The following is a 26,502-nucleotide window of genomic DNA, read 5'->3' as shown; positions in this document are numbered from 1 at the left end:
TTAATGGCCCCTTTGAGAACGACGAATGATGAATCTGTAGCTTTACACTTTATAATTCGACCCCTTTGCAGTACGTTAATGGCCCCTGTGTAACCAATAATACATCTATCTCGTCACCAACGAGAACGACGAATGGCCTAAAATGTAGAATGACGAGATTGATGTATTATTGGTTAGCCTTTTAAGGGCAAAGGAAAGGGGCCTTTAATTAACGTACTGCTATAACAGGTGGTGAGTAATAATTGAAGCCGTATTAAGCCGGGGCAAAGGACTCACATCTATAAAGTGTACCGACGAGAACGACGAATGGTCTAATCTGTCTATGCGTACCACTAGAGATAGATGTATTATTGATTAGCAATCAGTAAATTGGGCTAAGGCCTTATTCGCCTATATAAGTAGGTCGCTGGAACGACATTAGACATTGAACGAGCGGGACAGTAGTACAGCGATGGAGAAGACAGCGCAGTTGTTGAAGGTGGTACTGATGGTTTTGGCTGTTATTCTGATTAGTAGTGGCACGATGACAGCATCTGCATATTCATCAAGGCAGCTACTATCTTCATCGTCTTCTTCGAGTTCTGATGATGATCAGGAAGGGGTGATGGGGTACTGGAAGGAGACGCTCCACGATGTGCCCATGCCACGCGTGCTGAGTGCCATGGTCACACCCCTCAAAGCAAACGAGGCCGACTTCCTCATCTCCAAGATCAGAGATTCCGTGGTCAGCTACTTGCCCTCCAACGCTCCATCCTTCTGCAAACGTACCAGCATCGTCTGTGACCGCAATGCCTACGTTTCGACTCTTGCGTGCAGCTACCAACACAACTACGGTAAATTTAACGTGAAAAGCGAGGAGCTCGGGCACGGTGGCTTCTTCCGGGAGAAGCAGGTGAGTCAAAATTAAGTCATCAGTAATTAGAAAAGCTAATAAAAAAGGACTGATCCATCGCTGTTTAATGTTGGTTTCATTTCTCTCTTGTTGTTGTAAGTACTAATATGCAGTTCCTTTATTTTTCCTTTTATTTACTATATATATATATATATGTATGCAGACCTTAGCGAAGGGAGCTCGAATCGAGCTAAACATCAACAGTCCTGAGAAGGGTGATGGCCGATACGACCAACCCCGTGCATTCTTGCCTCGAGGGCTGGTGCAGCTCTTCCCTTTCACCGAGGAAGGCTTGCCACAGCTGGCCCGCATGCTGGGCATCTCCAAGGAGGCCCTGCCCAGCATGCAAGAGACCGTCTCCGACTGCTTCAGCCAGCAAGGCGGCCTGCCAGGGGAGATCTTGTCCTGCCCCACTTCCATCGAAGCGATGGCGGATTTCGTTGCCTCTACCATGGGCTCCCAAAAACCCATGGGTGTCCTCGATGTCTCCAATGGCCATCACGTCACGCAAGAGTTCGTCGGGAAAACTCAAACCGTTCTCGATGTGAAAACACTCAAGGGCGATCCCAGTGACAAGTATGTCACATGCCATGACATGTTCTTCCCATTCCGGGTTTTCTATTGCCACTACCTTCCACAAACCAAACTCTTTGTTGCCACACTCCAAGCAAGTGATGGAAGCATCCACGATAGAGCTGCAGTGTGCCACTATGACACAAGCCATTGGAACCCCAACCATGTCTCATTCTCTGACCTTGGCACCAAGCCTGGCGAGAGCGAAGCATGCCACTGGATGGCCGACAACGGCCTTGTGTTTCTTCATCAATGAGTTTCCAACAAGTGGTGGGTCCTTATGACGATCATCACTTGGCAATGTGCTCTGCTCTAGCTACAGTATTTATTATGCGCTTGCAATCCAGTGCTTTGGCACTTATGCATGTACAATGATATTTCGCTTGCACTCACCAATCATCTGCATCATATCTTCATCTAGTAGAATCATCACTTATGCTTTTGACTACGCCATCTTATGTTGATACCCCACCATCCAGGTTGTAATAATGTATCTATGTCTACTTTTGGAATAATGTTTACTCTAAATTACTGGACTCTCTCATGCTAGTTGGTTCTAATCTCTCCAATCCTTGATTTATAATTAGCTTTCCTCGCTCTCCTAAAATCCCCCCTAGTTAAGATCCCCCTTCCTCCTATTGTGATCCCCCCCTCTCTTCCGTGCTTCCCGCCCTGTCTTTCATGGTTCTCCCTGTTAACTGGTAATTTAGCCGAGCATTATTCACATTTCGACCTCAATCGAGCACACTTCTATCATAGCATGTCTGAACACACTCTTAGGAGGTGTCTTTTCATTTCTACCTTTCCACATCCCACGCTCAATAACCACCACCATCGTGAATGTATCTCTCACGCATTCTCTCATGCAACCCCAATGAAAAGATGAAGCGTCAATGACAATTGTTTTCTATGTGTTCTCATGAATTATGCTAAGGTTTCATATTAGATAAAATGGAAAAAATCCCATTCCCAGATTGGCCCATTGTTTGAGTTTTAAAGGTTTTTCTTCTTTCCCTACAAGAAATTAAGGCCGCTCAATCTATAGAATTGAGTATTAAAAAAATGTTCAAATCAACAATGTGTTTATAGAACTTGTCTCTTAGGCTAGAAAGGGGAACATTACCAAACAAGATTCGGTTTGAAATAAGCACTTGAAAAATCAAAGGTGTGCAAGTATAATAATAGGATGTTAAGAGGGTCCCTACTAGGGAAATTCTACATCTACCATTCATGCCAAATTATTGAATGACCCTAGGCCATTCTACCATGCACACTCTTTCTTGAATGTAGCATAAAGGACATGGAATGGCTCTAGGGCCATTCTATATCCAATGTAGCAGAAGGGTATGGAATGGTCCTAGGGCCACTCTACCATGTGCATTAATTTATTTGTAACATGTAAGGGGTTCTAAAATAGCCATAAGACCATTCTACCATGGGCACTATGTTCTATTAAAGCACAAGGTGTGTGAAAGTGCCCTAGCACCATCCCATAATGCTAGTAAAGACACGTAGATCATGATCATGACTCATCCAAAATGTTAGAATGTGTCCAAAGTTGTACATGTCCTCAAATGAGCACACAATTATAGATATTCATGATGTACATATAGTCCTTATGTATATGTATAAATCTCCATCAAGCATCTTTGTGTTTCTTGACAAGTAAACATCCATTACATACTTCATCTCGATCTCGATCATGAATGGTGCTTGAAATGATGTTACAATACTTGATATAATAAGCTACACGATTTTGTTGTATTTACATTGAACCATTTGTAAACAGCTCTTATATTGAAATCAAAGGAGTCTCCTTAGAGTAGGATGCACACCAACTTAGATTCGAGGCCAATGAAATGCCATAAAAAGCACACTAAAGATTAAAATCTCTTGCCACAAAGGTTTATGGTTGTCGGTGAACTCATTCAGAGACTTTCATTATCTTATTATATTCAAATCAAATGAGGCCCCTTAGACTAGGATGGAATCTGACTTCAAATCCACTCCTTCAAAATACCACAAAAAGTACAATATAGTTTAAGACAACTCTTTAAGATTTTTGAGAACATAAACTTTAATACATTCTTTAAGTCTTAGAGACTTTCTTCTTCTATTCAAACCAAAGGAGTCCCCTTAAAGTAGGATGCACTCAGACTTTTGATCTACTCCGAGAAAATATGACAAAACAGACACTAAAGTTTAAGAGAACTCTTGCTACTAGAAGGGTTTAAGATTTTCATGAACATAAACTTTAAGGCATTATTAAGAGATATCAGTTAAATACATTGGAAAATTTATTGAGATATCAGTACTAATGTAACATAATAATTTTTTCCCCTTGGAAAAACACCTTACAAGTTTACACTATTAGTAAGTGTTTACGTCTATACATTTCTTTGCATATGCACTTCTAAACTTCCAAGTACTACCTTGGTTTAAAGTTCCTTGATCCTATGCAAGCCATTATCATTTTGACAACAACTCTTTGATCAATTCATAAGCCTAGAAAAACTTGCATGAAACAAGTTTCTTGAGTTAGAATACACATACGTTATAAACCATTGTCTATTGTGGTGAAAATTTCAAATAGAGTGGTACATTTGTATTGCTTGTTGATATTCAAGAGACCATGATCATTTAGAAATTTATTAATAAATTCCTTTGCAGACTAAGCCTTCATGCTAGTTTGTCCTTTTGCAACCCAACCTTTTAGCTAGTGAATCAAATGTGGTGCCTTTGCTTGAAATGTGTGAACATTCTTTTAGTAGGATATCTCATATTTCATCTCCTATGTGTTGAGATGAACAAGGACTAAGGATTTGCATACTCCTTGCACTAATCATAGCTACTTATCACCTCTTGGACCACTGGTATCAACCAAATTTTCTTTTGCATTACCCTTAGAAATGTTTTGTAATTGCTTTGCAAGAGGAAGTCTACTTGTGCTAAATCTAAATGTGACCATTTCACATTATACTCTTTCCAATAATTAACAAAACCACTAACAAGGTTAAACCATTCATGGTCATTCGATAGTGGGTGTTGGCCATAATTGTTAGAGTCAATCACTCTATGTACATCCTTAGGATAATCAAGCCGCATCAAGTAAGGCAGTAATTCCCCCAGAATACTGTTGTTACTATCGCGAGCAATACATCCTTTATTGAGTTTCAAACTTGGATGGGAAGATGCAGTTACTAGAGCGAGAGTAACACATCCTTTATATGGAGAGTCATTAACAAGAACAGTCCTCCTAGGATCACATTTAAGGCTTTGGACATTTTCTCCAATGTCTTAAACATTGCCTCGACACCTAGACTATTTGACCTAAATAGTTTCTTCTTCTCATAAGTGTAACGTCGATCGTGTTGACCCCAAATGGCAAAAAAGCAGGTATTTTCCCTACTTTTTTGCAAAGCTCTCACCAATTGAATGACATTATCCTCCATTGCCATTGACTATATTCCAACATTACATTGTTCAAAAAGGTTATGCAAAAACTTTATGTATCCAAGTCGGAGTATAAAATATCTATTTGTACCATACATAGTGGATTGATGCAACATTGACTGTTGAATACAACACCTCAATAGCAATCCATTAAAATCTAACACCACATTCAACATTGATTTCTTATACATGTCTTGTATTGTACAACTCTCATTATCACCTGTATAACTGACTTCTCCACAACTGCAATAGCATTTTAATCTGTAGGAATATCGTTGAAGCTTCTTAGCAATGATCTTTCATCGTGAATGTTCCTAATCAATTCAAGTCTTTATAATATTCATATAGTTTACAACATTAAAATACCACTGATACTTCATTATCACAAAAAATCTAAATACCACATAAAATATCAAGATGAATGGTCATAGGGCCATTCTCTCTATGATCATGCATAAAACATCAAGATTTTGCAAGGTAGAATGGCCCTAGGGCCATTCGACCATCCATGACGTTTATTAGAATGTCCCTAGGTCCACTCTTTCAAGCACATTGTGCATGGTAGAGTGGCCTTAGGGCCATTCTAAAGCACATTGTGCTTCCAAGAATGGCTCCAGGGACATTTGTAGAGCTGTTCTCTCTATCGTGCAATATAGTGCTCATAGAGTACTACCGATCAACAAATGTGTTAAGAAACACAATGTCAATCCGAGGACTCGACCTAATTAGTGCATGAAGGCTTATCCCATGAGGGAGAGTTCACATATACAAACCACCACTTGACGATTCAACCATTCAACACCTCAATCAATCTCTCAATCCCTTAAATCCACTACACTAATCAAGAGAACAAGCAATGCATAGCAATCTCCTAATCCCATTCAAACATTGATTAAATCTTAGCTTTCCCTAATGCCTGCAAACCCAAAAGCGTGCATCTACTAACCCACAAGCTTAAGCAAGCAGAGAATGTAACATTCACAAACCCACAACAAGCTCATACAGAGAGTCTATCCATGAACAACTCATTGCCAATGAAGTGGGCAAGAGCTTTGCATCAATGGAGACTACACACACACACACACTACAAGCATGCAGCATTCAAAAGAGAAAGAAAGAAGAATTCAACTAATCATAGATTAATCTACTTCAATGATGCTAAAACAGATTAAGAGACAGAAGTGGAGCTATACTCATTGGATCTTGATGCTCATTAGAGTACAATAGAGAGAGAGTTAGAGAGCTGCCATAGCTTGAGAGTTCAAGAGCTTCACTCAATAGCTTATGAGAATGGCAAAAACGTCCACTTTCTTTAGCTAACATCTCTTTTGTAGAGATACCACTAACCCTAACCCTAGGCCTCTTTCACACATAGGTGGACAAACCCATAAGTGAGCCTTGCTTAATACACTTAGAACTCTCATTTAGAACCCATATTGGCCTAAAACAATTTACATTGCACTTCGGCACAAAAATATGAAAAAATTATGTGCGTCTTCATGTTCCCATGGCTACAATCCCGCTCTCTCGCTTTAATTGCTTCCAGCCTCCTTCCATAATCCGTGTTCCCCCATGAGTGTTCTCGTGAAACATTTCCCCCTTCCTAAATCGCGCATGTCCTCGAGCGTGGTAGAAGCAAAAGCTGCAAAAAACAATGGAAGACAAGTAAAGCCTTTTATTGAAAACAGCAATGACAATCTCACACGTGAGCATGCAAGTGAAAGGCTGATTAGAGTTTTAAAGAGTGCTAAAAGAAGTGAGTAAAGACTAGTCAAAGTGAGACTAAGTGGTAGATAGTGCTATGTAAAGGCAAGTGTGCTTGTACACCACAGGTTATGACCGTAATCTCAATGTCCTACAAGTATTTAAGTTATTCCTAAGTGGCAACCCTACTCCTAAATATGAGCAATGGTGATTGGACCTTTTTTTCTTTCTTTCTTTCTTTTTTTTAGGTGTGTGTGTAAAAGATGAATAAAGAGGAAGGTTCCATCCCAATGAGACCCAAGCAATGGCCAAGAGACCTCCGGCAAGAGAATCTAAAGGCCGCTAAGTATCTCAAGGGCGACAGACCCTTTTCTTTCTTTTTGACATAAGGAGTACCCCATGAAGATGAGGTCATCGGTCTCGAGGGCCCATAATGTACCCCAGAGTCCTACCGGCATCTATCAAGGTAATAGAGTCCTTGAAGATTTTTTCTTAATCTTTTAGACATCAGTGTTCACCCCATGGAAACCAAGGCATCGGCCCCAAGGTGCTAAGACAACCCAAGGTCCTACCAAGCATTCCACATGGCTGTAGACACGTCATGTCTCGATTCACTTGTATATATTTTTTAGGACATGATTTTCGTAAATTTTTTATTAATCCTAGCACCTAGACCATACCTAAGAGGTAGCTTCCACTAGGGATAACTAATATACTTCGAGAGCATAAGAACTTGGCATACTCCATTGGCATATATCCTACACCATCTTCAAATAGAAATACCTTCTACTAAGTCCTCTAAGAATCTAGAAATCACTCACCACATTTTAAGAACTAATTTAAAACTTAAACCAGCCAACTGTGTGTGAACATACAAACAATATATGCAAAAGTGAAAAGCACATAAAGAACAAAAGATTATGATTTGAATACACCTATTGTAGTGCTCGTTGATGTTGTGCATTTGCATTGATGCATTGCTGATGTTGTGCAGATTGCTTCTCTTTGCTCTTTGTAGGCATTGCATGTCTCCCCCCTTCCTAATTTGTGTGCACAGTAGGTGGACTATTGGGGCGTGTTTGTATGCTCTTGTTTAGCTGAGATCTTTGCAAAATGTCTTATTAACAAACAAGAAAAGAAAAGAATAAAATTTGTTATTGGTGCCAATCACCAAATATAGCCGAGGGAAAAAACCCAGTGGGAGAAAAGTGCCCTGGCTTGTTGATCTTATTATGGAGTTGATAAGCTTACCCTTGCACTGGTGGTGGATCCGTGTCCATTTCTGCTGGAAATATGGTATCAATCACTTCAGGATGCAAGGACAACCCTGTACAAAAACCGGCCTCTGGAGAAGGTGGTAGAGGAAGGAGTGCTTCCTCGCTAAAATATGGCATTGGTTCTATTTATGGAAAGGTTAAGCAGACAATTCCGATTTTGGAACTGCTCAATATAGCTCCTCATAGTGATCCAAAATTGACATGTTGAGGCTGGGGGAAGGAGGGCTTGCAAGATAGGTGGTTGCAAGTCATTTATGCATGTATCCCTCCATTGTTGTGCTTGAACCTTCTCAGGTAATCTACGTTGGTTTGGTCCTCGGTCTGGTACTCTCACATCAAGAAGTTTATGGTGTTGGGGTGTAATTCCCACAATTTGTTTCATTAAGTCCGTGCCATATCGTCGAAAGTAAGAGCGGCATAGCCAGCAAATGTGTGAAGCTTCTAGTCGTGCACACTCTTGACAATGTGAAAATGGATGATGTTGTTGATAAAATAAAGTGACAAAGTGATGCCCACATTAATTTTCACCTAAGGAAGCATAAAAGTACCTAGAATGAGTTTGAAAAGGAGGAGCACTATAACCCCCGCGATGTTCAGGTTGAGTACTATCAGGGTCAATGCATGGTGGATATGTATCTCGCCAAGTATCCATCAGGAGGTATCTGGGCGTAGAACAATGAAATTTAGAAACTTCAAACTTTATACACTCATATTCATCATTACAATCCCTATCAAAAACAATGTAGATAAGATCATCTCAAAAAGAACACAATCCTGTAAAGGCATAAGGAACCACATTAGTAAAAGTGAGGCTATTCAAACACTGATCTACCAAAGAGCTTCAATTGTAGTGTTAATGCCTTACCTTTGGTTCTGTGTATGTCCTTTTTAAGAGGTGAGAAGGATAGCAATTATCGAGGAATTTGAGAAAGATAAGAGGATTTAGGCAATGAAGTGCTAGAATCTATGCTCAAAGGAGACTCATGCAAAGTTGGATTTGTCTTAGGTACACAAGTTGATGGTGGAATTTTGTAGCAAGGAGAAGTTGGGACAACTGGTGATTCAATACATGTTTGGGGAAGGTCAACACAAGGAGATTTGTAGGTGCTATCACAACCACCTATCCTATATTGAAGAGGTTGTTTTGATTTCCTTTGCACCCACTGATATGAAAAACCAAGAGTGGCTTTTGGAATCTTATTGATACACTCTTCTGGCTCTAGAAAACCATGGCATTTGGAAAGCCAAAGTGCTGTTGCACCCTGATAATAGCCTTGTGCTTTAAGAACATGCTTTGGGACCCAATGAGTAACAATCTGAGGCTTAGGCTTGGAAAAGATATTCTTTTTAGGAGGTTTAGCAACTCTTCTAGATGGTACAAGTTTGTACGCATCTTTGGGTAGCCAAATTGACAATTCCTTCTTGCCTAGCCTTCTTTGAGCAGTGACAAGAGTAGTTGGAATATGCCAGCCATGGCCCTCATTTGAGGACTCATCGATTATCCACATCATTTATCTTGGAGCTTGAAGAGCAGATGTTGAAAGTGGGTTGTGTAAGGTAGAACTACCACCCTTTTGACATGATAAAACTCGTGGAGCAGCAGATCCCAAGATGCAATCAGAGTCAATTTACAATTTGTATTGTCTATTCTTCCAATCTAATGAACAATTGGTAGCACTTAACCACGATCGACCAAGAACAACCTCTACCACTGCCTTGGACTTACTAGCCACATAAAAGGGAACTTACATCTGGTGATCCTGAATGGACATCATAATGACACATTTTCCCTCTATAGGGTTATCTTCACCTGAGAAGCTTCGTAAGTCAATAGGAATGTGCACAAGTGTAGGTTGTCCCAAGGCTACCCATGTGTCAAATGAGAGAACATTATAATCTGCACCAGAGTCAATTAAGGCAGAGACAAAGTAGGTAGTCTCATGAAGATGAAGACACACTTGAATATTGAAAGGATCGACATATTGTTCATCAGTAGCCAACTGTAAGGTCAACACAGAAGCCTTGCAATGCTCCTTGGCTTTTGCAACTCTAGCTTTAGCCTCTTCTTGAGCCTGATGTTTAAGTAGGTCATGTGCTTCTTTCCGTGTGTTAGCAGCATGCATTTGTTGAAGCATGGCTTCAGTTAGTGGTTCATTGTATTTCTTGAGACGACTTCCATTAATGAAGTTAGGCATTTGCTCACCTTCTAAATGCAGTCTCTAAATGCACTGCACCACTAGGAGTAAGCTCATTAATCACAAACGGTCCTAGGCCACGTTTCTTGAGCTTTCGCTTATGCTTCTTAAGTGTGTACAAGAGCACAAGGTTTCCCTTTTTGAATCGGCCAGTTGTTACATTTCGATCATACCATTGCTTTTGTCTCCTCTTTTCGGCATACATCCCCATTACCGCCAATAAGCGGGTCTCATCAAGCTTTTCCAATTCATCAATGTGTTAAGAAAGCTCATGACCAATCCAGTCCAATTGTTTAGCAACTCATAGAGTAGGTACAAGAAATTCAATGGAAAGAATTCCATCTAGCCCAAAAGCAAGCTCAAATGGGGTTGTGCCCACAGATGTTTTATAGGCTGTTCTATATGCCCAAAGAACTGAGTGCAACTTTTGCTTCCAATCAGTCCTATGTCCCTCAACAATCTTTGTGAGTGCTGTGCAGAGAATCTTGTTAGTACTCTCAGCTTGACCATTGGTCTGGGGATGATATGGTGCAGAACGCTTGTGAATTACCAAAAATTCTTGAAGTAAAAACTCTATGACCTCATTCACAAAGTGCACACCTTGATCACTAACGATTTCAATAGGTAAGCCATAGCGTGTAAACACGTACTCATACAAGAACTTGGCTGTGGTTCTGACATCATTTTTGACTGTAGCCTTTGCTTCTACCCATTTGGTCAAATAGTCAGTTTGCGACTATAATATATTCGGCATGCGTGTGACGAGCTGGAGGTTTAATGGGACCGACAAAATCAATACCCCATTTGACAAACGCACGTGTGCTTAACATAGGCCGCAATGGCATATTGTCCTTTGTGATGGGAGGTTTGGTCTGTTGACAATCGTCACAACGTTTCACATATTCTTCGACATCCATTTGTAAGGCTGGCCACCAAAGCCCAGACCACCTAATCAACTTAGCTGTGGTATTGCCCGAAAAGTTTCCACCCCCAACACCTACATGTGCATGAGTCAAGATTTTCAAGTAGTCAGCTTCACATACACACATGCGCAAGTTGCCATCCTTGCCCCTCTTGTAGTGTAACATACCCATTGTAAATAACAATGTACTTGCTTCAGAGTTGAAAAATATAACATACCCATTGTAAATAACAATGTACTTGCTTCAGAGTTGAAAAATATAACATACCCATTGTAAATAACAATGTACTTGCTTCAGAGTTGAAAAATATAACTTAGTTTGTCATTTTTATGATAAAAAAACTTTTATTTTTGGAAAATGAGCCATTTTTGCTTAGAAATTTGTAATTTTGAATCCAAATTTGGAATCTACGCGTAATTTTATGCTTAAAATAGTTTTTTTTGAACTAAAAACGGGTACCCAGAATGGGTTTAATTAAGCTTTTAAGCCTTTAATCTGCGAACTTCCGACCTAAAATAGTAACTATCCAGGCGTCTAATCAACGAACGGAACACGCCCCCATGGTCACGGGGCAAGGCCGGACATTTTCGTCAAAAAGACATTTTGACCCCCCCGGGACGACGAGCGGGCGACCGGCATGGGCCCCACCACGGGTGCCGCCCGTGAAACGACCGACAATCCACCCGGGACACCCAAGTGTATACACGACCTAGACGCACCCTCCACCACACCCCTACACGTACACCCTCCTCCCAGAAACCTCTATCCACAGGTGTCGCGCTCTCTCTCTCTTGGGGACACCCCCACCCCCATGTGTCACACTTTCTCTCTCTTCGAGACACCTCCACCCCCAGGTTCCTCGCGCCCACACTCTCTCCCGGACACCTACACCACCCAGGTGTCGCCTTCCCGCACCCGGACGTCCACCCTCCAGCACCTATAAAAGAACCCTCCTAGCCCCCTTCTTCGAGAAAGCCCCTAGCAAGGCCCTGGGCGCAAGCCCTCCCTCAAGCTCTAGGACATGTCCTACACTCTTCCCCCCCCCCCCCGTGTGAATAGACTTAAAGTGTGCTTGTCCTCCAACCCTTGCCTTACTCTTCCCTAGGCCTCCCCAGGCGTACACTCTGCTCTCCAAGTTGACACCTCTCAATTCCCCCCCCCCCCATATGCGGCGACTTAAACTTAGGCTAAGAGGTCTTTCCTACCCATAAGCCCAACAAGCTTTTCCTACCCCAAACGGACTCCGTTTTCAAATCTGTTTGAACCAGTAGAATTCTCTCTTTTCTCTCCAAGTTCCCAACCTCTTATATTCACCCCGTTCTCTCTCTATCCTCTTGAAACTCTAGTGCTCCTATGGCGCCGAAATGCCGTCGAAATAAAGAACCACGCGCTGCCCAAGGAGGGAATGAAGCGAATCGCGTCCCTGCAATCGACTTCGCCCCTCTTGAAGCGAATAGGCACGAAAACGATAACCAGGTTGGTCATTTAACAAGTTTAAGTAAAATTCTCTCTTATGAAGCTTAATGCAAAGATTCGAAATAATAGAAAAGGAAACAAGGTTAAACCCCTAGTATAGATGGCCTAAAGTACCTTTTCGTTACTCTTAAGTAAAGTTATAAGAAAATAATATTGCTTTTGAATCATTGTCTTTCCGAAACGATGGTTTTTGTTAATGTGTGAATTCATTGAATAAAGGCTATGTCTCTTTTTATTGGATATACTACTGGTTTATTGCTAACATGCAGGTACAGCTTCTCCCCCCCTTAGCTAACTCCGTGTTTGCCTGTGTAGCCAGGCGGAGGATATAGCGAGGCCGGGAGTCGGCCCAGGGCAATCCCCTCCTATGCCACTGGGAATTGGATTTCACCACCAAGGTGATGTATATATGCTGCCTAGTTCTGTGGGTCCAGGCTAGTGTGGTGACTTAACCCCTCCGAAGGGCGAGAGGGTTTGGTACAAGCGGCAGTACCTGAGGGGGTGACAGGACGGCTTGGCCCTCATTGGCTGGTTGACGACGAGGGGAGACGGTCTGTGAGGTTTACCCAGCTGGTTGAGGCTGGAAGATCGAATTCTAGATCATTGGTGTGGTTGTGGTTGTGGTTGTGATTGGATTGTGGTTATGGTTATGGTTATGGTTTGGACATGGAAGTTTGGATTGGAATATCGGCCCGGTTCCAGGGTCTTTGTAAATATTTTTCACTGTAAGTATGTTTGTTGATTTCAATGTTGTGCTAAGGAAGATTTCTTTTAAGGAATCAAGTGTAATTAATTAACAAAGGAATTTGTTTTTAAGTGTTTCACAGTGTGGTAGGACTTAATTAGAAAACAATTGAACAGGTGAGTGTGTGGAAAGTGGGAGGGAATAGTAGAGTCCCGAACAAGACTTGTTTTAGGGGACCGAGCCAGCGGCCGTGCCTCATGAAATACGGGGGGGGGAAAGGCGTTGGCTTCCTTGAACCAAGTGTGGGTCTTGTTCCATCTCCACGCACATTCCGTGCTGGGGATTAGAATTTCCTTTAGGATGACTATGCTTCCCCTGCGAGATAGAGTTAGGTCCCTCCGTTTGCTCGTAACCTCGTATTTCTACGAGATCGAGGTGTCGTCAATCGAAAAATAACATGAGACTTAACCGCCTATCAAAAGGATTCCCCCGCCGCCCTACGGGTTGGGGTCCTTACATGTAGAGTTGGTTTTCTATCAGCATATAGTTGGCCGCTTCAACTTTAATAGCACGCTTTCGATGTTTAGAAATTGTTCGATTAGTATGACCATGCTTAAGATAGTCCACAATATACTTACTCCAACTTGGTGTAGTTGAAATTTGGAATAATGTGACATTATGAATTGGTTGTTGAATATGACATGAAGCACAGTTACGAACAAGTTTTTCAGCATCCGCATGCATGGTAGGCCACCATTTCCCATCCTGAGTTATACGTCGCACATAAGTAGTAGCTGATGCATGGATTCCACCAATACCCTCATGTGCCCATTCCAAGATCTCTTCATATTGGTTAGGGTTAGGTATAAGCCGCAACACTCCATCATTACCCTGACGATATAATCTCCCTGAGATTAACTTGAATGGTCGCCATAGGTTCACATTAGGACTCGCTAGTTGTATCTGCCCACTTGTCAAAATTTCTAAGATGGGTTCAGACCATTTAGGAGCTGTCTCTACAAGGAAAAGTGTTGAATCTAACATATCATCATCCACACCCACAGGATCTTCTCCAAAGGTGATTCGAGACAAATGATTTGCCCTTAGATGAGTTGTTCCTTTTCGGACTGCCACTTTAAAATCAAACTCAAGAAGGATGACAAACCACCTCACAATCCTTCCAGTTGCACAAGGCTTATTCACCAAATATAGCAGTGCTTGATGGTCCACAAAAAATATGAATTTGTTTGCCAAAAGGTAATGGCGAAACTTTTTCACTGCATATATCATGAACAAACCTTCTCTTTCTATTGTGGTATAATTCTTCTCAGCATTGTTCAACTGTCGACTAGCATATGAGATTGGGAAATCCTTATTATGTTCTCCTGATTGAGCCAAAATACATCCAATTGCAAAGTTTAAAGCATCAATATGGACATGAAAGATTTGGTTCCAATCTTGTGCCCGTAAGATGGGTGCAGTCACTAATGCTTGCTTCAACTTTTCAAAGGATTCCTCACATTCATTAGTCCAATGAAACTTTACAAGAAAAGCATATAATGGTCTGGCTAGGACAGCGTACATGTAGATGAATTGACGATAATAGCCACAATGTCCCATGAATATTTGTACCCCTTTAGGGTTGATAGGCCGCGATAATGAGACAATGACATCAATTTTATCCATATCTGTTGAAATCCCATTGCGAGAAGCAATATGGCCCAAAATTTTCCCTTGTCTTACCATGAATTTGCACTTGTCAGGATTCAAGCATATACGATAGACTTGACACTTTTGAAACGTAAGTCTGAGGTGTTCTATATGATCATCACACTCTTGTGAGTGAACACATAAATCATCCATGAAGATCTCAAGAAATTGCCTAAGGTACTCCTTGAATACATGACTCATTAACCGTTGAAAGATTGCTGGTGCATTTGTTAGACCAAATGGCATAACACGATAGGCAAAGATGCCATCTTCAGTAGCAAAGGCTGTCTTGTGTTGATCCTTTGGATCAGTTGACACTTGATTGTAACCGGAGAATCCATCCAAGAAACTGTATGCCTTTTTCCCTGTAACTCGTTCCAAAACATGATCCATGAATGGAAGTGGGTAATGATCATGTACAGTAGCTGCATTTACCTTCTTGAGGTTTACACATACTCGAAGTTTTCCATTTTTCTTGGGCACCACTACAATAGGGGAGACCCATTCAGTGTGTTCAATCTCATAGATAAATTTTGCCTCTAAGAGCTTGTCTATTTCTTCTTTTATCTTTCGTGCAAAATTCTCATTGTAAGTATAAGGACGTTGCTTGAAAGGCTTTGCATCCTCTCGCAATGGAATTGTGTGCTGACATATGCTTGGATCAACTCCTTTGAGGTCTTTATAACTCCAAGCAAAAACATCGTGGTACTCCCTTATTGTTTGAATTAATAACTTCTCCTCATGTAAGGACAAGTCTGTGGCAATCCACACATAGCGAGGCTCTTCTCCTGGCTTAGCGATATCAATTTTTTTTGCATCTTCTGGACCATCATATGAAACCCTTGGCACGCTTGGCTTTTGTCGCATGGGCTGTTGAAGAACAATCTTCCGATCTTGAAGAGTGTACTGTGTGAAGTTGGGGGGAACAATGAGACCTTGTTCTTGTGCACTTGAGTCATCACTATTTGAAGACCATGCAGTTTTGAGCTCTCTTTTGCAATCTTGCAGCATCAGATTTTTTTTGTTCAACCGTTATCTTTGCACTTCCGACACTCTCTTTTAAATCGGTTTGAGACTTGAGTTTTGGTTTTGGTTTCTTCCTTTTTTTGCGATTTTTGCTAACAATTTTAAGCTTTTCTCTTGGTTGGAATCCATCTGATCGTTTTACTTGGTCTTTGATACTATCTTGTGCTTGGACATAGTATAGATATCCATTCTTTCCTGAGAAGTGAGGTGGTGGTCGAGAGTGTTCATTCTTAAACTCCTTGTTTTCTTTTTGGATTCTCTCATGTCGTTCCTTCTCATCTTGTTTACGGATTCTCTTATGGCTCTTATAGAGCATTTACGTTTGGGTCGGCTTCAAGGGATCTCTACTTGAACCTCCCTTCCTCTCAAGAGTAGGCATGCCTTTCCTAGCTCTTCCTCGGGGATTATCACATCATCATCCAAATCAGAGTCCCATCCATCTTCCTTATCAGCATCATTAGCAGATTCGAGTGTTAAATCCTCCACTAAGACTTCCTCTACATGCAGTGCTGTTGTGGATGCATCCCCATAGTACAAATCATCTAGAAGGTCACTTGGTTGTACCATTTGTACAGGAATAGTGTCATATCCATCTGAGTCACAAAATTGAATTGGCTTAGGTAAAGCACATGTCGATAATGTTGCAAGGACATGACTCCATTCTAGTGGATCAATTAAGTGCTCAGGAAAGGGTTGTGGAATGTACGCCTCATCTGATACACTTCGATTACCCTTAAGTCTCTCAGTGTTGAAATCCCTACATGAGGCTCCACACATCCACAGATCTTCTCGCCCATCTGACAATGTAACTCTTGAGCCCTCAGATGAAGCAGAATCAAACTCATCTATTGGAGACCTTGTTACATCACGATATGAGTGATTCTTTAGGTTGACCCTTGTGATGACAGAATCATGTCGGAGGTACAAATAATTGTATCCCCAATCTTGAATCATTTGAAATTGTCGCATGAATGGTCTACCCAATATCACTTCATAGTTTGAATGCTTTCCAAAATCCACTACTGCAAATGTGTGCTCATATTCAATCCCACATGTGGTGACCAATATGTTCTCTAGCAGCCCAATGGGATGTTCTAAGCTTCCATCTGCTAGCTGCAAGCGCATCCTGGTACTCCTAATAGTTGGTTTGTCCCACTTTTTCCAAATGGACCTTGTCACAATGCCCACTCTTGCACCACTATCAAGTATTGCAGTTAAAGCTACTTTTCGCACTTCTAATGGGAGGGTAGCATTTCCCTGATCGTCCTCACAAAGTTTTCCTACTTTGTTGATAGGAACTGGCATAACATGCTTTGTCTCAAGGTGTATAGTACAATGATGGTGACCCTTTTGTAGCAATACCTACTTTAACAAACATGTGGCAATATCATTCTATAACTCTGGACGAAGATTAATCAAACCAAGCAAAGGTATAGTACAAGCCACTAGTGCTGACAAAATAGCTTGCACGATACCCATATCCATCTCCTTTGTCAACCTTCTATGCATGGAGGGTATCCTCAAGGTTTGAGAACAGTTCTCATATTCTCCCAAATAAGATGGTAAGGTTTTCATTGTATGCTTACTTCTAGGAGAAACAATTGTTTGAACTTCCTTCTGGATGCTTGGGTGTCTAAAGTTGTTTTCTATGCCCCTTGTAAAATCCACTTCAGAGAATGGAGGTGAAATAATAGAGGGAATATTCTCATTAACTTTCTCATGAACTGCTGCCCACATCTCATTTGCCATGTCCTCGTTAGCATCAATAACTTCATCATTGCTGCATGGGAAGGCAAGAGTAGGTGGTGGCAGAATGCCTTCTTTCAATGGGGTGTCAATTGGTGCAGACTCAATTGTGAGATCAGCTCACTTTTCATTTCCCAACTTGATGACACTTCTGGTATGGTTTCTAACGTTGGCTTAAGAGAGGTGGGGCCCCAAGGGATAGGTGGAGGTGGGCCCTCAAATATTGATTGAGCTTCCCTAATGAGTTGCTGATGTACAGCTAGATTGATCTTCTCCTCACGAGGGTTTGGGTATTCTTGAAGCTTCTTGGGTAGCTCAGATAAAGCTGCAATGCGACTTCTATGAGCATCAATGATGGCATCTAGAGTCTCGTTCACCTTATCCACAAAAACAGAACCCCCAGAACTATCCTTGGTTGTACTAGCCTCATCTTGTTTAGCACTAGGCCCAGGTTGAGGTTGATGCTCCTCATGCACTTCTTGGATGTAAAAGCTTGTTCCCTCATGTTTCGTTTAGAGACTTCTTGAGAACTACTGGATGCACTCTTAGTTTGTTTGTTGCGGTTCTTTTTCCTCCTAGTGGTCCTTTTTCTATTGGAACGTAGGGTCTTGTCCACTAGATTTTCCTTTGCATCCCTAGTTCGAGGTGTCTCATCAATCTGCATTTCGGCATTTCGTGTCTGTGATCTAGTAATGACTCTAAGTGGCACGACATCCTCATTCTCTGATGAAGGTGGCGATGGAACTGCCTCTACAAAGTTGAGTGAGACCTTTGGTTGAGAGGTGCCTTCCTCATGTGGTTTTAGCAAACAATCCTTTGGAAAGTGTTCTACACAACACCCTAGATAATATCTTTCAATTGGTGAAAACTGTGGTACTGTTGTATTGGATCAGGCTGCTTGCCTTGGGCGATGTGGACAATCACGAGCCCAATGGGGTTCTCCGCACTCATAACAGGGGCCCATTAGTTTGGCTTCTACTTTACTTTGCTGCCATTGACATGAGGGGCCTGGAGTCCTAGGTTGGTAGCCGCCTAGCAACATCAAAGAATTTTGTTCCCCTGGTTGAGGCTCCAGTGCTTGTCTTGGATATGTGGGACTTTCAAAGAGATTTTCCTTGGATGAATATGATGCATATTCCTCCTCCACATAGCTTGGGTTTACCAAGTCTCTACACATATTTGAATTGTTGTAGTCAACAAACCTCATAGGAGTAGTCCCAGGAGCAGGAGGTTGAGCTCCAAGTATAGGTCGTGCTTGCTCTTGTGCCATCGGTGGCTTACGTTCAAAATTAGTATACTGTTGATGCATTTGTGGAGCCAGTGCACCCCTTTGCTACTCACGCTCCTGTCTCATTTCTTGCAATATGAGTACATTCCTGTGTGGTGTGGGTAAAATTCCAAGCACAGGCCTGGCACCACTTCTTTGTAGGTTGGTACCCAAACCTCTTCCTCACTCATTCTCTTACCCACAATTACATTCACCACCTTGTAATGATTTCACCCCAAACCTATTTAAAATAGCCTTTGAAAATCTTGGCTCAAAAGAAAATTGTAATCATATCTTTTGAAAATTTCTCCACCATCTTGGATCTAGCAGCAGTTGAGACTATGAGCTCACATTTGATGTATCTATATTTGTTTTGATGTCGTATTATCCACTTTTCCTAAGCTCTGTAGAGCAAGTTTTCTTCCTTTATTTTGTTGAGCCCTCATCTTCTTGAATTTTTTCCAAATGGCTACTTCTTTTCCCACCTTCCATGGGAGAGCAAACGAAGATGCCATGGAGTTTTTGAATAATCTAGAGATGGCCCCTCATTTTTGGGCAAGACACTAAGGCCATAAAAATTAGGACCTTTCCTCTTGTCCTAAAGGAGGAAGCCAAGACATGGTATGGTACCCTACTGCAAGCTACCAAAGATGGATGGGAGGAACTTCAAGAGGCCTTCATCAACAAATATGGAAGAGGTGAAACCCCTGAAGGATTATGGTAGCAACTACTACAACATCAACAACAAGGAATTAAATCCAAATTTCCATTCACTTTTTGGATCCTTGATCTTCTCAAGGATTCCAAATTACTTTCCCAGGGAATCTGTTTACCTCGAGGTGAGGCAGCCCCAAAATTTCTTAAGAGGGATAGGTTTGTATCCGGTCTTTCCCCACCCTTAAGAGAAAAGGTAGAGTCTAAATTTCCAATCAACTTTGAAGAGGCACTAAGAGTGGCTAGAGAGAAAGATAGAAAGTTGAGATTCCAATCACTTATACCTAAGGTAGAATTGGACATGGGAAGAAGAGAGGAGGGCATTCACAAGGATCCTTTAGCTCATTTGGCACTAGGGGCATCTACAGTCTTAGGGATGGCACCACCAGGAGCAGTTGAGGCTACACAACAAGAGCTTCTCCAAAGCATAACTCAACAACTAGAGAGTCTAAATCTAAATTTAATGCAAAACCCTAGAGCACAAGCACCACGAGAGGCTGGAAGGAGACCTAGGAGACAAGCACAAGAGTTAATTTGCTACAACTGTAATGAGTCAGGTCATGGGATGTATAACTGCCCATACCCAAGGAGACCTCGAGGGGGGATGTTCCTAGTCCAAAGGCCACAAAGAGGGATCACTTTCCCCTACCATTCCAAGATGAGATCCTAAATGAGGTAGCTGGTCATGAAAGGTATACAGTTTGTGATCGTTATTTAGGTTATTTTCAAATCAAGATAGCTAAAGAGGACCAGAAGAAGACCACTTTCATCACCCCTTGGGGATGTTTTGCTTATAGAGTGATGCCTTTTGGCCTCACTAATTCCCCTGCCACTTTCCAAATATTCATGAACTATGTTTTTTAGCCATTCTTTGGATCATCTATAAGGGTTTTTATTGATGATTTATGCATGCACAGTAGTAGCAGGGTTTCACATTGCCAAAAGGTGGAGGAGGGCTTGAAGAGATTATTTCAACTAGGTGGATAATTGAATCCAGAGAAGTGTCACATTGCTCAAAGCAAGGTATTGCTTTTGGGCCACATGATTTCTGCACAAGGAATTGAGGCAAATCCATCAAAGGTGAGGGACCTCCGAGCTCTACCATTTCCATCAAGCACCAAACAACTAGTTACTTTTCTCGAGAGACGGTGAGGTACTTGGCTAGATTCATTCCTCTTCTTGCTCAAGTAGTGTCACCTCTACAACAACTTACTCAAAAGAATGTCTTTGCTTGGGACAATGAATATGAAGAAGTGTTTAATGAAGTCAAGGACTCAATTCTCTACCAGTTATTATGCCACCACAGTGGGACTTTGTGTTCTATGTATGCCTAAGTGTTGGTTCTCATGCAGTTGGTGCAGTTCTAATGCAGAAGATGCAGATACAACCTACATGCACCCTATTTACTTTGCCAGTAAAGTGTGTTTAAATTTGAGCATAATGATGAGCTATGGTGGATCAAACACTAGAATCAACATCATTAACAAAGTGATTAGTAAATGATTAAGATGTAATTAGTGAATAATTAGCAAATAGATTAATGTAGGCATGGATACTCAAAAACCAACAAATTCTCATTAGGGCTATGCCTCAATTTATAGAGTTTACATCAAGCATCAAATCCCATTGATTTCTCCATGATTCACTCCCAAAATATCTCCACCTTTTGCCTGATTCTCTCCACCTCTTCTCTTTTCCCTGATTATCTCCCAGAATAACTCCACACTCCTAAATTCTCTCATGCTACCCTTTATTCTCTCCCAGTAGATTCTTCTCACCTTTTCACAGGCTCTTTCACAATTACATCTCCTCTTTTACAGCCTCTATCCAAGAGCTTGTTCCCACACACACCCTATTCACTTGTATTTTCAACACCTCCCCTCAAGTGAATACTCCTAGTACACCTAGACCCTATACCAAGTTTGCCTCCCCTTACTTGGTAGTCCGCGACCAGTGTCTACTCCTCCCCTCAAGTTATCTCAGCACACCTTGACCCTGTATCAAGTTTCTTTCTTACTTGACGGTCCGCGACCAGTGCCTCAAGTCCCTAAACTCCATAGTCCTTGACACTCTCTCTCTCAATGTGTCCAAGGCTACTATAACTGCCCGTGACCTTGACTAAAGTGCTCACACATACCTCTACCACATGGCCTACATCATCGGTGGCTCAGAGGTGGTTTTACTTTATTGGGGCAGTTACATTGGGTTGTGGGGTCTCTCTCTCTTTCTCTCTCAGAGATTTTCACATGGCTGTTAAAAGAGAAATTCCCATTACATTTGGAATTCCATGATTGGATGGGAAAAGAGAATTTCCTATCATATTGGAATTATGGGGTAATTCATTTAAACTCAAAGATGAATTTTTAGATAAATTTATTTATCTATGAGAAATAATTAAATGTTAAAAGAGGAATTTCCGTTTCATTTGGAATTCCATGAGTGGATGGGAAAAGAGAATTCCCTATTGGAATTATGGGATAATTCATTTAATTTCAAAAATGAATTTTTAGATAAATTTCTTTATCTATGAGAAATAATTAAATGTTAAAAGAGGAATTCCCATTACATTGAAATTCCATGATTGGATGGAAAAAGAGAATTTTCTATGATATTGGAATTATGGGATAATTCATTTAATTACAAAAATAAATTTTCAAATAAATTTATTTATCTATGAGAAGTAAATAAATGTTAAAAGAGGAATTCCCATTACATTTGGAATTCCATGATTGGATGGGAAAAGAGAATTTCTTATCATATTGAAATTATGGGATAATTCATTTAATTTCAAAAATGATTTTTTAGATAAATTTATTTATCTATGAGAAATAATTAAATGTTAAAAGAGGAATTCCCATTACATTGGAATTCCATGATTGGATGGGAAAAGAGAATTTCCTATCATATTGTAATTATGGGATAATTCATTTAATTTTAAAAATAAATTTTTAGATAAATTTATTTATCTATGAGAAATAATTAAATATTAAAAGAGGAATTCCTATTGCATTTGGAACTCCATCATTTAGATGGACAAAGAGAAATTTCTAGCATATTGACATAATGGATAATTTAAATGAATTTATTTTATAAGAAATATTTGATGGAAAAAGAGTAATTTCCATGGTAATTGGGATCCTAGAAATTAAATGGGAAGAAGATGAATTTTTTTGTATAAATTCGATTTATGATTATTTTACCATAAGAGAAAATATAGGTAGAATTGATTTCTACAAATCCCATGAATTCTTTTATTCAAAAGAAGAATATTGAATATAATTCAATTGAGGAATTGAGAAGGAATATGGAACTAGTTGTCAGAAAAAGAATCTTTAATCAGGCCAAGCATTTGGCTGAAATTTAGAAAAAGTCCTATCATCAGTATTAATCTAGAAAAAGCTATTAAATGGTAATAGCATGTGACTGGATGTGATAAGAAGAAAATAGGATGTGATAAGATGTGTATGGACTGTGATAGGATGAGAATGGATGTGTGTATGGGATGTGGATATGGATGTGGATGTATGAATGTGAATGTGAAAATGGATGTATGAATGTGGATGTGGAAATGGATATGGATGTATGAATGTGAATGTGGAAATGGATATGGATGTGGATGTATGAATGTGAATGTGCAAATGGATGTATGAATGTGGATGTGGAAATGGATATGGAAGTGGATGTATGAATGTGGATGTGGATGTGGATGTCTGAATGTGGATGTGGATGTGGATGTATGGATGTGGAAGTGGATATGATATGGAATGTGGACGTGGATGTATGAATGTAGATGTGGATATGGATATATGGATGTAGATGTGGATGTGGATGAATCGATGTGGATGTGGATGTGGATGTATGAATGTAGATGTGGATATGGATGTATGGATGTAGATGTGGATGTGGATGTGGATGTATGAATGTAGATGTGGATGTGGATGTATGGATGTGGATGTGGATGTATGGATGTGGATGTGGATGTGGATGTATGAATGTGGATGTGGATGTGGATGTGGATGTATAAATATGGATGTATTTGTAGAAGAATAGATGTGAAGGTGGATGTGGATGTATGAAAGTGGATGTGGATGTGGATGTAGATGTGTATGTGGATGTGGATGTGGATGTGTAGATATGGATATGGATGTATGGATGTGGATGTGGATGTGGAAATGGATGTATGGATGTAGATGTAGATGTGGATGTGGATGTAGATGTAGATGTATGAATGTGGATGTGAATGTATGGATGTGGATGTGGATGTGGATGTATGAATGTGGATGTGGATGTGGATGTGGAAATAGATGTATGGATGTAGATATGGATGTGGATGTATGGATGTAGATGTATGAATGCGGATGTGGATGTGGATGTATAGATGTGGATATAGATGTGCATGTATGAATGTGGATGTGTAGGTGGAATAATGAATGCGAATGTGTATGTGAAAGGATGTGACGTCGATACAAGTGAATGGATGAGATGTGATGACATGTGAAACAGGACGTGAATGAATGATATGGGATGTGATTGAATGATATGTGATGTGAATGAATCTAATGTGATGAGATGGAAACTAATGTGATTGGATGATAATGGGTACACATATGAATTGAATGTGGAATAAGTAATGTGGAATGATGAGGGATAATGTGGAAAGAGGAGAGTTCATTATAGAAACTGTATTTGTGACTTGTTTGTAAATGACTGTTTTATGACAAGAATGTTGGGGAAGCATTTTGATCATCTTCTGAATAAGGTCGTGAAGACCTAACTGATAAAGTTACAACAGCTGATGGAGTAAACGGAGGACGTCTCGCGTAGCAAGGTCGGCCGAGGTCTTGACCAGGCTCAGTTCGATTTAAATGGTGAGCTTCCGGTATACGGTGGATGAGGGACCAAGGAAGCGGCCTATGAGTGAAGCGCTAGGTGACCTGCAAAGGATCTTAGAGGGTGCTGACCATACCGTGCTTGGGCTCTGGGTCGCCGAAGATACCCACACGTGCGTCGTGGAAGATATTGGAACAAGGAGTAAGAGTTGCTTTCTGAAACCGGGCATGGATCTGGTTTACTGACCTTGCTGGTCCTCAACGGATGAGTCCATGGCTTTTTTTTATATGGATCTATTGGTTGATCTTGTTGATCTTCAACGGAGATTCCATCTTGATTTTTATAAGTGAATATATTGCCGGGTACTATGAGCTAGGAACTGTTGAAAAGGCCCCTGAGTGGATAGGTGGTGAGCATTCTGGTTGCCAATGATGCCATAGATACTCCGATGATGGAAATTAAGATTCAATCGGATATTTTGGAGGATTGTGATCAGTGATACTATGGTTTCATTAAATGATTGTTTTAAAGATGGTTGAACCTGTGAAAAAAGGCAATTTCATATTGGGTGTGTAAGTGGCATGACTGGTATTAAATTTGCATGAATATCTAGCTAGGGGGCCTGGGAACTCTTTTCCCTGGTACCCGGGACAAAACCTAACTAAATTCTAAATTGGATCCCATCACTATAGTGGTTGGGCGGTTGGCTAACCCATGGGACTGGGGTTAGGCTGCACTAATGGATCCCTAAGCTGAGACTCAATTCTGTTATGGTACGTTAGATAAAGTAAATCCCGGTCAAAAATTGCTCTATGGAAAAGAATCAATGGCTGTGCCTCTCAATGAGGAAAAAAGCGTTGGTCTCTATGATCCAAGTACAATCTTTTTCCTAATCTAACTAAGGAACTTACGGGTTTGGTCAGATCAGTTCAATTAGTTAAGGATTTTGACTACGTTAGAGAAAAGTTATTCTAGAGGAATTGCCCGTGCTTTCCGGATAAGGGAGTTTTTTCGGGTTCGATTTTTGGAAGAACCGATGGATTAGTCTCTTGTCCAGATATCTGTGGGGCAAGGCCCCACGACGAGTGAGAGGACCCTCCACCACACAAGGAGTGCTACTTCCGCTGCTAGCACCCTCGAATACGTTGCGTGGAGGGGGTAGGGATCTTTCAACTGGTATCAGAGAAAATTGGCTAATGAGGATGAACTGAGAAGCCAAAAATGTCAAAAATTTATGAAGTAACAGTAAAAGGTTGGAATTGTGTAATGAAATTCATACAAATTGGTATTCAGACTGAAATTCATAAGTTGGTAATTGGGTCTTCAGATGGAAGTACCACATTTGTATGGAATCCCTGACTTGCTTGAGACCTAGACATGATGGTATTTACATTATAGTTCCAAGGATCGTGACTACCCGTATATACCAAGGGTATAAATGTAGCTCTTTACTGGCTATATATACGAGTAAATCTAAGACTTGGAATTATAAGTATTAATACTATCTAGATGATGAATTCGAATGTGGTTGATATGATTTTTAAATTCTGGTTATGAACTGATGAGTTGATGTGGATTCTGATTGAAAAATGATGATTCTTGAAATTTAGTTGAAATGTAATAAGCTGAGCAAAACCATAATGAGGATGAATAGGACAAGTCCCTGTGATAATGTTCGTAACTGGAATGATGATAATGACTTCGGTAAATCACTATCAGATTAGTGGATTGTGCTGTCAGATTGCTACTGTTAACACTTGACCCGGTGGATCAAGTTAATTGGATGACAAATTCAAGACTTGCTTGACTTAAATTTCCATGGAGGAATCTTCAAAAAGAAATTTTTCGGTCTAAAGGACCATTATTGTGTTAAAGATATGAATGATATGTTCTGAATGACTTGTTATCTGATGTGATGAGTTCTATATAAGGGATCTTTATCCTAGGATTCTGTTGGGTTGACCAGAATATAAGGAACCCTAGAATCAATTGGATCTTAAGGGAAAGAGTTGTCCAGAATATAAGGAACCC

The 26,502-nt window shown here is 40.6% G+C and overlaps 1 protein-coding gene across 1 annotated transcript; it reads left to right on the top strand.

The window, feature by feature from the left end:
* Positions 1-311: 311 nt before the first annotated feature.
* LOC147632393 (BURP domain-containing protein 16-like) lies at positions 312-1,993 on the top strand. Its single transcript, XM_086807197.1, has 2 exons — positions 312-892; positions 1,056-1,993. Exons 1-2 carry the CDS (start codon positions 452-454, stop codon positions 1,719-1,721), a joined length of 1,107 nt encoding a protein of 368 aa, XP_086663323.1. The 5' UTR covers positions 312-451; the 3' UTR covers positions 1,722-1,993.
* Positions 1,994-26,502: the final 24,509 nt, after the last annotated feature.

The sequence above is a fragment of the Cibotium barometz genome, chromosome 13 (genome assembly GCF_041138505.1).
Source record: "Cibotium barometz isolate CiBa-2024 chromosome 13, ASM4113850v1, whole genome shotgun sequence".
Lineage (NCBI taxonomy): Eukaryota > Viridiplantae > Streptophyta > Polypodiopsida > Cyatheales > Cibotiaceae > Cibotium > Cibotium barometz.
Note: the sequence above shows the minus strand (reverse complement) of the source record. Positions and strands in the feature narration are given on the sequence as shown.